Genomic DNA, 16,844 nt, shown 5'->3' on the forward strand with positions numbered 1-16,844 from the left:
TAACCTAAAAGTACCCCAACAATAGCCAAATCTGTAAAAATAAAAAAAAAATAAAAAAAAAATCATATTTGAGTTCAAGTTGGTGGGTTTTAGGCCTCAAATTGTATGCTTGAACATATAAACAATTTGAGATCAAACGTTAGCGTAATTGCATTGGTTAAAGCACACATGCTCCCTTATATAATTATATTCGAATCTCATCACTACGATTTAAATTGGTTCAGTATAGTATAGAATATCAATTCAGTCTCAAATTGAACTGATATACAAAACCACCAAATTGGTTCAGGTTGACCGGTTTGCACGGTTGTTTTGGATGTCGACCCAGCCCTAATTCTTAACGGGACGTCAGGAATTTCTTACATGTCCATCGTTTAATCATGTAGGTAAACAAGGTGCAATACTTCAGGCAAAACTCGCATCGTTACGACTCGTATTAGTATGTACAATCATCATTTCTTCTTATCAGAAAACTATACATATATAATCATATTTGTATCAAATGTTTCTCTGTCGTGAACTCTTGTATCGTATTTATATGACCAACATTTTGACAAATATATTGTGTCACGCTCTACACGAAATTGTGTATCTGCTGGACTGCTAGGGTGCAAAGCTGCAAACATTCTTAGTAGCACAATGCTTGTATATGACTCCATGCCACTCTCTGGGTGGGACTTTAAACTTGTACCATCGAGGATACACAAATCCGGTGTTAGATTTCCTGGCTCAACAAGCACTTGGCATTGGCTATGGCTAAGCTTTCCACAGACGAAAACAAACCCAGCACGACAGCATACCCATGGTTGGTCATTTACCATAGTAAGATACCTGTAGCAACCAAATTAAGATATCCAATTTACCGTGTCATAAATAAAAAGGGAATGGAACATAATCATCGTTGAAAAAGAAGTGATAAGAAGAGAGCATATTGTGTAACTGGTTACCGCAATGGAAAAATATGAAACATACCACGATATTCCTATTAGCACATCCAACAAAAATCTTTCCTTGCCAACCTAACAAAGTTGTTATGACAGAATCACAGGGGATGGATCCAATAAGCCTCGAATCTATTTGAAACTCGTCGCCAGACAATTCCTGTGACACGCAAATGAATTTGCATGAGTTCAAAAGTTTGATAACATAGCAAACCAGCTTCATCACATAAAAATACTGGAAATAAAATAAAATAGGATGAAACCATATTTTGCACATGTACCTGTACATTGACAGTTTTATCCAACCCTCCTGTGAAAAGCCATTTTCCCTCAATGCCAGAAGCAAATACCGCACCGTTGTGCATTTTAATGGATTTCATGAACACATCATTCCTCCAGACCTGAAGAGATCCAAAAAAGAAAAGGCAATTTAAAAGAAAAGTTCATCAGAATGACAATGGTCAGGTTGATTAGTCCATTCTACAATGCCAACTTGAAAACTTGAATGCTACGGCGATCAAAACCTTAGGGACAAAACTTAGTATATAACCTTAACTGGTTTTAGGGTCCTGAATGGATTCATGTATGTTCATCCTCAGCATGGAATTTACCCCATACAGCAGGAGTCATATCTTAACTATACGTGGTAGGATATCAAAAGACTGACTTGAGATGCGATCCTTAAATGCCCAAATGAACACATAATTCTAGCCCGGATCAAGTAAGAATAGGGGTAAAAAGAACACCTTTACACATCCATTGTCATGAGTTGCAATAAGCATGTGCCTGTCAACAGCAAGAGATAAGACAGAGGCCACGGTTCCTGATGTGTCTTCGCCTAGTACTGTCAAAGGACTGTGATCGCTAAGACTCCATAATCTGATGGTTCCATCCCAACTGCCGCTATAAAGAACACCATCACAAACTGCAAGCGTTGAAACTACTGATCTATGACCAGACATAGTGCATGACAAGGTGCCATCCTGAATTTTTTTCAAAAGAGAGTTTCTTCCACATAAAAAAGAGATGCATGCCAGTAGAAAATAACAGACAACATAAATAATGCAAACCCCTCACCCGCACTGACCATGCCTTTACTGTTCTATCTCCGCTGCCAGTATAGACATATCCATTTCGGCAGGCCAAGGCATGAATGCCACTAAAGCGCCAATCTTTATCCTCGTGGAATGTCTTTAAAGGCTCTTGCCGGAGAGGGGTACATGTGCCCCAGACAAATATACCACCTCCACTGTCACCACTAATGCACAAGGGTTGCTCTTCATCTACATAAATTAGAGCCTTGATGGTATGTTCATGACCTTTAAATGTATGTACATGAGAGAAGTCCTACATGAAAGTTGCACCGACAAAACTTAGCGAAAGGGAAACATGGAGAAAATTAAATTGATATAAACCACCAAATTCAAACTATATGAAGTCCAACTTATTCTCTGGAGAGGCCAAACTCCAAAAGGTTGGCTTCTTGTGTGAATATTAGGAAGACACAAACAACATAATCAACAGTGCCCGCTCGTCAAATCATTTATGATATCAAGCATGCAATAAACAGATTAATCGAAACAAAGCTGCATTTATAAGTTATGACATCAGAAGAAATTATATGGTAGATGTGGTAGCAGGCACTCATGTTTGTGCATTTCAAACAAAATTATTATTAGCAACAGTGAAGGTAAAATGCTAATACACTCATCCATGTGCTCTCACGTGCACACGCACACACACAATTAATTACATGAAAAGACTAACTCCATAAAAGACAACCATTTCAGTCTGTACCTGCAACGACCATACGTGGATAGTTTTATCGAATGAGGAGCTAAATAGAAAGTCCCCTACAAAAAGAAGTAAAATCCATATTAAATCTCACATACTTAATGTATAGAAAAAAGTACGCATTGAGCATGACTAATGTTCAGTTTACATATTCTTCTCTTGGCTGTCGGAGAGTTATGCACCATTGGAAAAGGAAGATGCCAAACTGAGGGGATGTTTGTTGTTTCACACAAATCACTTAACACATCTTAACGTAAGTTCTAAGATGCTTTAGGCTTGTTTAATCATCTTAAGATGTTTTTTAGATAAAAAGATATATACATACACGCACACACACATTTTGTTTGCTTTTGTTAAAATTTAATTGTTTGATAAGTTTATTGAACATTTTAGTCTCAAACCTGCCCTTCCATCATTCTTCGTTTTACAAGTCATATCCACAAATTCTTTCTTCCCTAATCGAACAACGCCCCCTCCACCTTACTGGTTGATATTTCCCTCACCTTGTGTCACCCAAAAAGGGAATGCTTCTATTTTAGTTTCAGCCGTCTGTTGGAATTCTTAGAACCTAATAAACAAAATGGGCAGACTCTACTGCAGCATAAACACTGCTTAACCAAAACAACATGAGATGTGCTATCTAAAAAGTACTGTGTAATGATTATACCTCCAACAGCTAACGCTGTAATAGCGTCGCGATGACCCTGCAGAATTTTAAACTTGACCTTTCCCCCTGCTAGGCCATCAACAAAATCACTGTCAGCCCTCTCATCCCCAACTTGATCAAAATCTGATCCTCCACTGATTTCACTTCCTTGCAGTCCATTTTCTTTCGGTGTTTCTAATATTTCCTTGCTTGTCCCACAGAGTTGCCCCAGAATCAAGCAAAAGCTTCTACCATCTTCCTTAATCACCCCCTCCAAACTGGCCATGATATCACATTGAGGCTTAATAATCAGTTCCCTGATGCATTTCATCAGGTCCATCACAAGTGGGCGACTTGCTGGATCATAATTCAAACATTTGCAGAGGTTTTCCCTTAGGGATGCATATTCCTGACCCAATCTCCCTTCGATCAAAGCACGGACTCTTTCAATCCAGCTTGCATAAGTTACATGGTCAAAAAAAGAGATTCCACAATTCTTCACAAGCTCTTCATCAAACTCTTTTCCAAGTAACAGTCTTAGAAACACACAGGCTAATGACCAAACATCCGAGCCACATCCAACCGGATATCTCGAGCTATCACATTCTACTGCAAAGCCCTGTTTCTGCAACAGCTCAATCAGCACCTCCGGGCTAACAAAATCACCATCTTTAAACAAATTCCAAAATGCCAGTTTCAATACTTCAGCATCAGTTGATTCAGTTCCTATTCCACCAGAAACAGAATCTACAACACTTCTCCATACCTTCCTTCCTGTCACTATCACCTCATTCAAATCCACCTCAACGTGACCAAAATCATCGAAACTAAAGCACGAAAAACCAAAACATCCAGCAACAAACCCCTCTGAATTCAAACCAGACACCACCTCACACACCTCCATAGCAATCATTGCAAATGCAGGCAACCCATCTTTAGTAAAACCATCCTCCCCAGCTCCCAACTTCCCCGAAAAACTCCGATTTCGCCTCTCACACCCCAAATACAGAAACCCATCTTCCAAATTTCCCCAAAAGCCATAAACTTTACACACTCTCCTACAATGCCTCAAAGAAACTCTCAGCAGCAATCCCATTTCGTTCCTCTCTTCCTCTCTCATTCCACTCAAACACTTCAAAACCCTTGCAGTGTAACTGAATTCAAACCCAGAACTATCCGAACCCGGTAACGAACCGACCCGAAAAAGGCTGACACTCTCGTCCTCTCTAAACCAAACCCGACCCGACCCGAAACCAGAACCAGTTCTTCCTTTCAACACAGTACAAAGCTCATCTCTCGTTCCATCATCAACCTCGGTTTCCACCGAAACGGCGTCGCTTGGAAGCACCCAGTCCTTCCACTTGATGTAAAACTCGTCGGACCAAATGCACGGCAAGAAACTACCAACTCCATCGGCCGATTGTTTATGGGGTGTTTGGGAAATACCGGAATTAGGGTTAGGGTGTAGTGAGAGGGAGAAAGAGAGGAGGTCGATGTTCTTGGGCAGAGCTGTGGGTCCCTGCGGAGGGTACTTGACGAGCTGGGTGCACGCCGGGCAGCGAATCGTCTCGGGGTACCGCTCGGGCAGCCTGACCAAGCAGGCCTCGCACGCCGAGTGGCCGCACGCGAGTACGCGCGGAATTGTGGACTCGCTGTCGTAGTTCTGCAAACACACCGGACACTCCGGCAACTCCGGCGACTCCATCGACTCCATGTCTCCTCCACAAGCCAACGACATCGTTTCGAGATTATTACACGTTTGGATTTTTCTTTTTGTTGGACCTTTTATTCCTCTTAGTTTTGTCATATTATCGAAACTACCCTTCACACATATATAAATATCTCTCTCCGCACAAACTCGTGTCTGCTGTTCGCGTCGTGACGGAAGGGGGATCTAAAGAGCTCAGCAGTAGCTACGCTTTTGTAAGGAAGTCCGAGGTACGTTTTCTGTTTGGTTGCCGAGAAAATTTAATTCGCGCCCAAACGAGCGTTGATTATTTATTTCTTTTTTTTTTTTCAACTTCTGGTGGATCACATCGGAAATTCTGACATACTTTAGAAATCTGTACTCAAATTATTGTTTTGGGATCGAAAATTCAGTAATTTTATTCGATTTTAACGGTGAAGATTTGATCCTTAAGTATACAAAGCAAAGAGATCTGGTGGGTTGCAAACCCTTTTTCCCTTTCTTTTGAATTATGTGAATTTTTTTTTTCATTTATTTATTTATATTTCTGCAATTGAGCATTTCTGGGGTTTTTGTTGGTGGTGCTGTTGATATTGTTTCATGTGGGCAGCTAGGAGGCCATGGCGGGGTCCGGCAGTTCGATGCTGTATTCCATCCTTCTGTTTACTGTGATTCTATCACTTCAACAGATGTACAGAGGGAAGTTAGCATCAACGGAGTTGTTTACCATTCTTGGGGGTTTCATTAGTTCTCTCCTATTTCTTGCGCTGCTCACCGTAAGTTCTAAACCTCATCGTTTCAAAGAGATTGTATGATTTGTTCTCTTATATGTCAAGTTTATACAGTTATACTTATCGGCGTTGGTTTCTGCTATTGCAGTTCATTGGCAATTTCCAAGAAACAAGTGGTATAAGGACTGGCTGGGGTGCCGGTGAGTGTCTGTTCATTTCGTTTTTATTTATTTAATTCTTTGAGAGTCGATGTGAACTGGAATCTTCTGAAATTCTGTACATGTCAAGGAAGATTCATGCTTGCAGTTTGTTGGATTTGACAACATATCTAAAGTTGTTGAAACACATTGAATTTTTTATGTAAATGAGCCACCGGGGACACACAGAACTTTGCGCACAACCTAGGTTTCTGCATCTTGGTAACCTATTTGTCAACTCTCATAATGGCTTGCTCCATGACATCTCTAGGTTGCCAAGCCTCTAGGATTAGTACTTGACAATATAAAACCTGAAAGAACAAGAACAAGAAATACACTCTTATCTCTTTTATTTTCTCTCGGTACTCCTTGAGTGGCATACAACTTATTGTTTTGCTTCAATACAACTTATAGACATAATTAAGGTCGTCTTCATTAAGGAATACTCATCCTAATTGGAATTTAGTTATGAATCATTCTCCAATTGAGAAACCAAGACCAATTAGGAAAACCCCAATTGGAAAAACAAGTTAATTCTCTAACACTATAAATCCTAATACACTTAGGACAACTCATCATAGGGTGGAAAACCCAACACTTATTACATGTTTCTTTGAAGTTTGTAGGACGAAGGAAAAAGAAAAAGGATTTTCTAGTGTTGGGGAAAATTAAAATCAAAATTACAGCGATAATGCAACTCTTTTATTCTAGGAACCTATTATACCAATTTTCTAGTGTTTGGCTTTCGTTGTGAGGAAGGAAAAAGGAGATGGATGAAACATAAAGCTGCATGAAAGTTTCTTGCAAGACTCAAAATGTTTCATATTGAAGTTTTGTAAATGATTTTTGTTGTAATGATCATAAATAATCTGACCTCGCTTCAGTTGGTTGTGCAAGCGTAGCACGTATGAGTATTAAAGTTTTCAAACTCAATCTTTGCGTTATTTCTATTTAATGTATTTGTAGTAGCTTCTGAGAAGTGTATCTGTGCATGAATCTCAGTGCCCGAGTTTCTAATCAGAATGTATTCACCAAAATTATTTATTTTTCCTTTCTGCAGTCATTATAGCAGAAGTAATTGCTCTTATTGCTGCTGGCACTGTGCATCGAGTTTGCATCACAACATGGTAAGGGCATGTAATCAAGTATTCTGTGAAAAATATTCTTGCGTCTTGTACTCCTGATCCTGAGTGCATTTTCAAACCAAAAAAAAAACAAAAAGAAAGAGGGGGGATTTGAATTCAAAATATTTGACACCAAAGCCAACGTGCCATATGATTGACTGCACAACTTTTTTGAGTGTCTAGACTCTTGGACATGCCGTTAAGTTGTCTTGGAGATGTATATTGACGACAATGCTAACGATCCAATTTTACCATGCAGTTTCTTGTTTTCTGCCGGCTTACTCTATGAGGTCAACAAGCTTTCAGGGATAATGCTAACCAAAAGTGAATCTAAAACGAAAAGGTACTAAGCGGAATTCTACAGTTTAGGATATGATGGTCTGCCGTTCTGGAATTTTGTTGTTTACTTTCCTAATGAGGTATAATTTTGAGAGAGCAAAAAGGAGTATCATTTTGATATGTTTCAGATATTTTTCTACCCTACAAACCCGAAAGATGTTATCTGTTGCTTAGCTGCTTGTTACAGGATCATCCACCTACCATCACTTCCTTGCTTGGTTACTTTTCTGCTTTATGCCTTATGGTTTCTTCGTCGAATTACATAAGCTAGTGTTCCATATATTTCTCGTAGTTTTATCTGTCTGCATGTTGTCAACAAAAAAATTTCAAACAAGCATGTGTTTTTCACTTTTCAGTAGGGATGGTTTAATCATCTCACAATTGTGCAATTGTGCAATTGTGCAATTGTGTGAAACCCTAAGACCATCTAGTTTCTCAACAACAGACAGCAAACACTTGCTGCATGAAAATTCACCAATACTTTGACGTGTGCATGCTCGGTACAAACTGCTTCAACTTCATGTACTTCCAGACTTTATGAAAGACACTAAATACCTCCTCAGTCTCCTGGGGTAAACCTTTAGAATTCGTATCGTTTGAGACCCTATGGACGTTCTTGAACTTGTTAGCCTTACAAAAAGCGTCGATCAAGGCATTGTACACAACCACATTAGCCCTGACTCCATTTCTTCCATCTTCAAGAATGCATCAACAGCATCTTCACCCTCCCTGCCTTGCAAAGAACTTCAACCACGATACCATAAGTTACTATATCAGGATTACAATCCACATCAATCTTTTCTCTAAAAACCTCCCTCGCCTTAGGCAAGTTCGGATCCCTCCCCCATCCGTCAATCAATATACTTCAAGTCTTTGTGTCTGGCTCAAACCGACCCTTCATCTTATCAGAAACCTCCTGAGCGTTCTCACATTCTTAGACTTACACAAAGCACTCAGCAAGCAAACGTATAAAGCGCTAAGCAAACGTACTTTGAAAGTTGTGTGAGTTGCTTGGAAGTAGTGTAGATGTCGGCGTTTTGGCGGGACAGCTCCAGGCACTGCGAGTTGAGTGCTGGCTTCCAGGCGCTGTGAGTATTTCTCAGCTTCTCGACCTATGAAACGCGGCGTACGAACTGGATACTTGGATGTCGTTTGAGATAACCCCACATGCCATTTTGCCCCTGTTGCAAATTTGCGGTCTTGGAAGAATGTACATTAGTATTCAACTTGAATTTGCTCATTTACGAGAGAGAGAAGATGCATAAAACAGAAATGCGTGATGTCTCGATACAATAATGCAATATCGTGCAGAGGGAAATTTACTCGTAGCCTCCTGTAGTCTCATACAAGAGATAAACCTTAAAATCAGGGGATGCATCTATTACCCCTACGCCCTATACTGAAATGCATATATGCCTATGAGTACTCTGCATCCAACATATCCATCTCCATCTACGTCCACAAATATTTCATCCATGTGAAGGAGAGTTGGAACGTAGTAGCTCCACATATTGAAAACAGGCAATCGACCGTTTATTCTAAAACTCTCTGTCCATTGGCGCCGTCTTCAGTAGCTTGGTGAGGTCATAGGACTTGAAGCTTTTGCCATAACTTAAACCCAGATCCAGCGGAGTTCTCCCGTCCTGGAATACACACAGCTATTTCGGTCGTCACTTTAACAGAAAAATCCTTGCTCCTTCTCTACTATATATGGAAGCAATCCGAAACGGAATTGTTTTCTTTTTCCATCAATTTTCCAGAAAGATGATAATCTCACTCAAATTTTGTTTCAAACTTTCAACATCCATTGCAGTGAACACAATTAGGGTTCTACAAGTTGTGTTTGGGAAACTTTTTTGCTGCTGTATTTTAGACTAACGCGAAAATGGGTTGGGCGAAAACTTGGTATGCACCAACAAGGTGGATCACAATGGCGGCGTTGGCTACGTCGATGAGCCACAATGGGTTTAGATAAGCCTCTGTCAGTGAGGAGGTTTCCGGGAGCTATGTCTCCGAAAGCAGCGTAGCCCGTGCAGCCACATAGAATGTAGAAAATGGATGTCACTGCCAAACTAAATCGAGTGGCCTTCTTCATTGTCTTCATTTCAGATGGCGGGGATTTAACTGTGTTTTGTTACATTTATATGGTTGGATTAATTACACGAAATCATCACGAAAGTTTAAACATTGATAATTTAATTTGAAGAAGATATAAACCTGAATTTCAATGAGGATGATTGAGTAAGAGTATGCAAAAGCTATGTTACCAAGTGCTTGGAAGGTCCTCCACATCTTCTGGGCAGGAGTCACGGCCCCAGTACTCATTCCAGTCATACTTCCCTTGATTTTTCCATTTTCTGGTACATGCACAAAAAATAAGACTGAACTAAATTTACAAGAACCATTTTAATCCTGAAAACCAAGTTCAAATTTTAAGGCATCGTTTGACATTCGAGTCTCATGTCGACCTAGAGTTTACGGTAACTCACATTTGAATTTGATATCAAGCAGGGAGAATAAATGGAGGCGATTTTAATGTATTAATCTCAACTATTGATATCAAATTTAAAAGTGAGTGACCATGCATTTCTTCATCACCTGGTGATGGCGAGAACATTTCTCCATTCAACGTAGCAGTAATAGAGGAAACTATGTGTACCAGCTACTTTAGCAACTCCAAGGGCTAGTCCAATTCCTGAGTAAGTGAAGGACATGACTGCAGCAACAATGGAGAACCAAGACAACTTATCAAAGTTTGGAATTTGAGACAATATAATTTCTGGGATTCCAAATGCTAGCATATAGGGATAGTAGCTGGCATGACATGGATCTTTTCCACCACTATTGTGGAAGCAATTAGACCTCTTTATTGCCCTGTTTAATCAACACGAAACTCATGAACCCAGCAAATATTATGTGATCAAACATTATCAATTTCTTAATTGAGTTTAAACACTCGAGACTTACACCATGCTTATAGAGGCTGTTACAGTATAGCCAGTAGTAGCTCCAAAAAGGGTCAATTGCTGAATAAAGCCACACATTTTGACTCCCAAGTTTACCTGAGAAATTCAAATTAACACAAACAAAATGGGGATAAAGACCTTTGGAGAAAAGGAGGAAAAGAAAATCACTTGTTTCATATGTCCAAAAAAATCAAAGTATTACGCAAAATTCACCAAGGTGGGATCGAACAGCATCCGAGTAGGTGCAGTTTCTCTTCCCAGTGACGGGATCCCGATAGCAGGAAACGAGAAGAGTTGAAGTGTGGTAGGTGATGATGGAGAACATGACCATCACAACAGGACCAGCAATCCATCCTAGCTGAGCTATGGCCCAAGTCAAGGACAGAACTCCAGACCCAACCACAGCAGTGATTATGTGTGAACTTGCAGTCCAGACAGTTCCTTGTACCACAAACAACGCAAAATTAAAATGACTAACAATTCAACATGAACAAAAAAAGAAAAGAAAAAAACAACTAGACAAGTGTAATTTACCGGTTCGTTTGGGACGGCCATCGTCATCGATGTAGTTGGAGCCTCCTTGCACATTGAGTGAGACATCAATAACTGGGTTGTGATGAAGGTGCAGCTGCTTCCTTGCGGCAGTGTTGTCACCCATAAAATTAAAATGCAATTATGCAAGTCTCAGTGCCAAACAATTCTTTAGTGTTATTCTTTAATGCATCCAAGTGTAGTTTAACGTTCAATGGCATTAGTATTCGTGATAAATTTGATACTAACCAATATATGCTATTTGTTCGCCTAAAAAAAATATGCTGTTTATTGACTACATTATCCATTACGTGAAAATATTTTGGCATGTCTCTTATACTGCCACGTGGTGTAATTATCTATTTATCCTGATTTATATGTATTTATATAGTTTAACTTCATGAATAGATACACACGCACAGATACAAATATGGTGTTTCCAAATTACACCATATTATCCATTGATGTTGGGATATTGCTTACCTCCTAAATCGCCTTATCCTTGGAAATAGGTCAAGTGATTGACTGAGTGAGTGTGTCGCTACTAAGTACTTCAAGTTAGTAGACAAGTTGAACGGATTATCGCACGCTAAAATAATATTGACTTCTAATTTAGCGCATGGTTGTGCCTCATAAGCAATACTAGTATACTACTAGTAATCAAACATTTTCTTATTTAGATTAGATTAATTACATTTGCAGATCCATATATACATACCTATATAAGCAATACTAGTATACTACTAGTAATCTAACAGTATTCTGTACTGTCGTACAAAACCAAACAACTTCATCAGATTGCAGTACGCATTCAGTTAAATGCCAAAACCATGTAGCAATGATCAATGGCAGTTCAGTAAATGATGCCCTTTTAACTATCCAACTCAATCGCTTTAAAACCGAAAGATGCAGCCTACTTTTGCTTCTTAAAAACACCTGTTACACGAATAGAAGCATGAGAAGTTGCACTGTTATGCAGTAGCAGCTTATGTTGTAAGAGGTTGGAGCTCAGGTGTGGAGGACATGCACTGCCTGCAACATCTGACCACACTGCTGCAACGGCTAAAATTCATGAATTTCACTTCCTCAGCTCGTCCTGACCAATTGGACTGAAAGTTCACTTCGCCTCCAGATCCCCCACTTTTTGGATATAGACTAATCTGTTACTTTTCAAGCAGCTCTCACATTTGAACCTAGAATTACCATCCCCCGTTCTACTTGAAACACTTCTTCTCGAACCATCAACATTTCGCTTATACAGCAAAGACGAGTTTGAACTCTCTAACGGTTTCAGCTTATAGGCTTCATAAGGTTCATGCCTATGTGCCACAAAATTAAAGGCAACCCTAAATAGTCTTCCTAGGAACTAAAGGCAACTGGAAATTATCATGAAAAATCCGCATATTTCCTTTATTTCCATTATGAGCCTCAAAATTAAAGCGCAAACATGACACTGATCATATATGTCATTCCAAGTCGCTTTAGACACCAAATTAGCAATCAACAAAGGATTCGGATCAAGATGTTAATGTTTGTATTTGTATATATTCATTGTGTATGAGTGAGAAAGAATATGAACATTCCTCGGTGATTTACAGACGATGAAGCATTCAACCATTCTGAGAAAGACAAAACACAGTAACACAAGATAAAGGAGAGCTAAACCTGATTGGGAACCGACATAGCAGCCCAAAACCATCTGAGCCCTAGCTACTACAGACCCTCTAGAGATGCAAAATAGTTTTCACCGGCCATGAGCAGTGAGTACTTGAGGAATTTGTAAGAGTCAAACTCCTAGTGCTCTACTCATTTGTTAGAAGTTCCCATCTTGATCTTTCACTTGGCAAGAACCTAGAAAACCAAAAGAAGTTTTATGTGACTCATTACCAAGTGTCATTGGTCTGTCTGGTAAATTGGGAATATCAATATCACCCTCCAACATCTTGAGGGCCTCAGAAATTGTGGGCCGAAAAGCGACCATGACATGAGCACAAAGAAGTCCAACAAGCACAAACCTCTCCATCACACCCTTTGGTCCACCCTCCCTTATTGCCTCATCAAAAATTTCATCCACATTCCCTGATTTCAGAACCATCCATGCCCAATCTGAGATCAAAATAAACGAAGAATTTGAATCAGAATTTGGTGAGTCCAGTACTTTCCTTCCACTCATGATTTCAAGAATCACAATGCCGAAGCTATAAACATCACTCTTCTCCGTCAGCTGTCCATAGAGGGCATATTCTGGTGCCAAATAGCCACGCGTGCCAGCAACCCTTGTTGTGACATGAGATTGTCCCTCTGAACTTTGTTTTGCCAATCCAAAGTCCGCAACTTTCGCCTTCATTTCCGAATCCAATAGTATGTTTGTGGCTTTTATGTCTCTGTGATAAATGGCAGGCTTGATCCCATAATGTAAGTAAGCAAGCCCCTTCGCCACATCTAGGATTATGTTCTTTCGTTGAGGCCAATTTAATCTCTGCTTGCTGCTCAATTGATCACTGAGATTCCCATTCGGCATAAGATCATACACCAAGAACCTTCTTTTGCCCTTCAAATCATCACTTGTTACACAACAGCCTCGAAGTGAAAGAAGATGCCGGTGCCTTATTTTACTTATGATTTCAACCTCATTCAAAAAATCTTCATCTCCTTTTGAGTCCAAATCAACAACATGCTTCACCGCAACAAAACTCCCATCAGAAAGTGTTCCCTTGTACACAACCCCATATCCACCTTGCCCAATCATGTTCTTTTGAGCAAATCCACCAGTGGCTCTTTCAAGCTCGGATACAGCAAACCATTTTGCTCCTAAATTGGGCAGATAGTTTGCTCTGAAAGTAGTTACATAATCCTCATGAAGTGCATTTTGCTTCTCCTTCTTATCCCATCTCTTGTACAGAACTATAATCCCAACGGAAACCAAAACACCAATGACAGCACCCGACACCCCAAAACCCCATATCATCAAACTCTTCCCGCTCATCTCATTCATCTCCTTTTCGCGCGCGGAGCCATAAAGAGGCAACCCGAGAATGCAAGTAGCCGTTCCGCGATCACTCGGGCCCAACTGGTTAACAATCCCAGCAGCATACAACACAATGAAGCCAAAGCATTTCTTGCCGTTTGGGTCGAGACCATGCAACTGCTCATCCACCAACTTGCCGGCCTCAACACAAGATTGACATTCTGTCAGTCCCTCCAAGTCTCCTTTGCAGGCAGTGTTCAGGGGGGTCAGTAGCCCGACCCTCGCTATCCAGTCCTGGACTGTTATTATCCCGGCACAATGAGAAGGGCTGCCCACAAACTGTGTTGAGTTAAAGCACATGGGGACTCGAGATGCAAGCGCGAGGGGTTCGAGTTTGGTCTGCAGATTCAAGAGGCAGGAGGATAAGGAGTTTGAGTTGGGGAGTTGGAAGAGTGAGGTTTCTCTGAGGTGTTGGGCAAGGCCTATGCCTACGAAGCTTAGGAGGGTTTGGCAGCAGGATTTTCCGAGGGGATCTATGCACACTGAATGGTCCCACGGTAGAGTGTCAACGTAGCTGAAATCTATGGGACATGAAGAGGAGGAGGAGGAGGTGGAGGTGGAGGAGGAGGTGATGGGGATTATGAATAGGAGGAAGACTAGGGAATATGGGAAGGCCTTACTCATCTTGATTTCCTGTGATTTCTGATAATTGTGGTGTTGGGACAGTTGGATGTTTAATAACGGATTAAGTCAATTTACACCCGAGTTCGAATGTTATTTCGAGTAATTTAGAACAGATTAACGGGGGGGTTGGTGAAACAAATAGAGTTTTTGGGGGTTTGAGTAACGCGTAGTCAAGAATGGCAGGCGATGGGTCAATGTGCAGACCAAACTCCTCATTTTAAGTAGACTAGTATTAGTCGACAACTCGACATGTTTTTCATATGTGGAAAGATACTAGAAAATTTTACCAGTTACGGATCGAAAATTCAACTTTAAATTATCTTGTAAACACAAACACACATATTCAAACATAGAGAAATTAAAATGGAGACTGCAGAGCGAGAGTAATGTCTAAATTTATACAATTTTATTGAAACCGGTTTGTATGGATGAGTTGTATGTATGAGTTGTCATCCTCACTTTAGCTAAGTCATAGACTAAAGTCACTTTCCATAGCTTGTCATTCACCTTACATCAACCTCACTTTCCATAGCTTGTCATTCACCTTACATCAAACTTGCTTAGTTGTTTGTAAAAGCTTCTTTACTTGTAATTTGGTTTTTGATTTTCCACTTGTTAGGGCAGATTTTAGGGATTGTGTTTGTGTAGTTATCCTGCAATCTATTGTAGCTTTCTTTTGGCTCTCTATAAGAGTTGCCTTCACTCTCTTGTAACATTCATAATGAAATATACAACAAATATTGAAACCAAAACTCAACATGGTATCAGAGCAGGAACCATAGGGTCCTGACTCTGTTCTTTTTTTTTTTTACTTCTTCATTTGCTCATCATCGATAAAGATGGCAGAAGAAAATGTGTCTAGTGCCGACAGTGCCTCATCCTCCTCTCCAAACTTAACCCAAGGGGTTGAGAACAATCCAAATCAACGACTCTGCTTGGTGCTACTGAACAAGTTCAACTACCTTCCTTGGTCAAAAGCTGTGTCACTTGCTCTAGGAGGAAGATCGAAGCTAGGGTTTATCAATGGAAGCTCTGAGCCCTCAGAATCCACTTCACCAACTTACGATGCATGGCATACTACTGATCAGCTGGTCATGTCCTGGTTACTTAACTCTATGGAGCCAAAACTGTCTGAGCTTTTCAGCTACATAGAGTCTTCCTTTCTCCTATGGGAGTTTGTCAAAGACATGTATGGCAGCCAAAACAACTCAATTCGCATCTTTCAACTGAAGAAGAGTGTGGCTAGTTTAAAGCAAGGTGATCACTCATTTGTTCAGCACCTTGGAAGTATGAAATCCATGTGGAATGAACTCGATATGTATCATCCACACACGACTGATTCCGCTGTGCTATTGAAGAGGGCTGATGAAGACAAGGTTTTTCAAATCTTAGCAAGCTTGGGAGCGAAGTATGAAGATATGCGTAGTCACTTGTTAATGACTCAAGAGTTGCCCTCCTTTACCACTGTGTGTCATGCAGTCCAAAGAGAAGAAACTCGACGAAGAATGATGAACGTTGAGCCCAAATCTAACTCTGAAGCTAGGGTTTTCACGACAAATCACAAAGCAACTGGTGATAGGGTGCTTGGCAAGAAAGCAGACTGGAAATGTTCTTATTGCAACATGAATAGACATTTGAGAGAAAAATGTTGGATTCTTCATCCGGAGTTAAAGCCTAATTTTGATAGGGAAGGCAGGATGATCAAAGGTGGGAAGGGTGGAGTCACTCCAAAAGTATTTCATTCAGCTTGTTCCTCAACTGATGGGATGGCCAATTTCTCAACAAATCATGTGTCCTTGATCAACTGCTTTTCTTCAAAAAAAGCAAGGAAGCACTGAACCTGATGAAATGACACCTGAAAACCCTATTACAATGCTAAGGAAATTTGCTGGATTCTTGGCTGACTTGGAGAACACATCGAAAGGCAATATTCCAGGTATTATCAGTGCCATTTCCACTGCTCTTAATGCAAATGCTACACATGATTTTTGGATTATTGACTCTGGTGCCACTGATCATATAACTAATAAACCCTCTAGTCTCCACAATTTTCAAAGAACTATTGATCCAATTCATGTATCTGTTGCAAATGGGAAAGGGGAACCTATTCTAGGGAAAGGAAAAATTAGATTGCTAAGTAAGCATACTGATTCCACTACTCTCTATGTACCTTCTTTTCCTTTTCAGCTCTTGTCAATAGGAAAAATCACAAAAACCTTAGACTGTCTTGCCATAT

The 16,844-nt window shown here is 40.2% G+C and overlaps 3 protein-coding genes and 1 pseudogene across 9 annotated transcripts; 1 reads left to right on the forward strand and 3 right to left on the reverse strand.

Moving 5' to 3' along the window:
- Positions 1–404: 404 nt before the first annotated feature.
- LOC126603331 (uncharacterized) lies at positions 405–5,188 on the reverse strand. Of its 6 annotated transcripts, none has more exons than XM_050270141.1 (7): positions 3,403–5,179; positions 2,739–2,794; positions 2,029–2,288; positions 1,688–1,838; positions 1,223–1,342; positions 973–1,101; positions 405–831 (listed from the first exon to the last, which is right to left on the reverse strand). In XM_050270141.1, exons 1-7 carry the CDS (start codon positions 5,117–5,119, stop codon positions 811–813), a joined length of 2,454 nt encoding a protein of 817 aa, XP_050126098.1. In that variant the 5' UTR covers positions 5,120–5,179; the 3' UTR covers positions 405–810. The 6 variants fall into 6 exon arrangements, 4 of the variants coding, with proteins under 4 accessions (XP_050126098.1, XP_050126097.1, XP_050126096.1 ...); XM_050270140.1 differs by having other exon boundaries at positions 1,688–1,844; XM_050270139.1 differs by having other exon boundaries at positions 1,688–1,924; positions 2,019–2,288; positions 3,403–5,176.
- Positions 5,189–5,193: 5 nt separating this feature from the next.
- On the forward strand, positions 5,194–7,665 carry LOC126603335 (uncharacterized). Of its 2 annotated transcripts, none has more exons than XM_050270144.1 (5): positions 5,194–5,319; positions 5,679–5,844; positions 5,948–5,999; positions 7,057–7,123; positions 7,380–7,665. In XM_050270144.1, exons 2-5 carry the CDS (start codon positions 5,689–5,691, stop codon positions 7,468–7,470), a joined length of 366 nt encoding a protein of 121 aa, XP_050126101.1. In that variant the 5' UTR covers positions 5,194–5,319; positions 5,679–5,688; the 3' UTR covers positions 7,471–7,665. The 2 variants fall into 2 exon arrangements, with proteins under 2 accessions (XP_050126101.1, XP_050126102.1); XM_050270145.1 differs by having other exon boundaries at positions 5,195–5,319; positions 5,683–5,844.
- Positions 7,666–8,674: 1,009 nt separating this feature from the next.
- LOC126603333 (amino acid permease 3-like) lies at positions 8,675–11,465 on the reverse strand (annotated as a pseudogene).
- A 1,002-nt stretch (positions 11,466–12,467) lies between these two features.
- On the reverse strand, positions 12,468–14,711 carry LOC126603332 (probable receptor-like protein kinase At1g11050). The gene has a single exon (XM_050270143.1). The coding sequence runs from the start codon at positions 14,606–14,608 to the stop codon at positions 12,770–12,772; it is 1,839 nt and encodes a 612-aa protein (XP_050126100.1). The 5' UTR covers positions 14,609–14,711; the 3' UTR covers positions 12,468–12,769.
- Between the last annotated feature and the right edge of the window lie 2,133 nt (positions 14,712–16,844).

This window comes from Malus sylvestris, chromosome 15 (assembly GCF_916048215.2).
Source record: "Malus sylvestris chromosome 15, drMalSylv7.2, whole genome shotgun sequence".
NCBI lineage: Eukaryota > Viridiplantae > Streptophyta > Magnoliopsida > Rosales > Rosaceae > Malus > Malus sylvestris.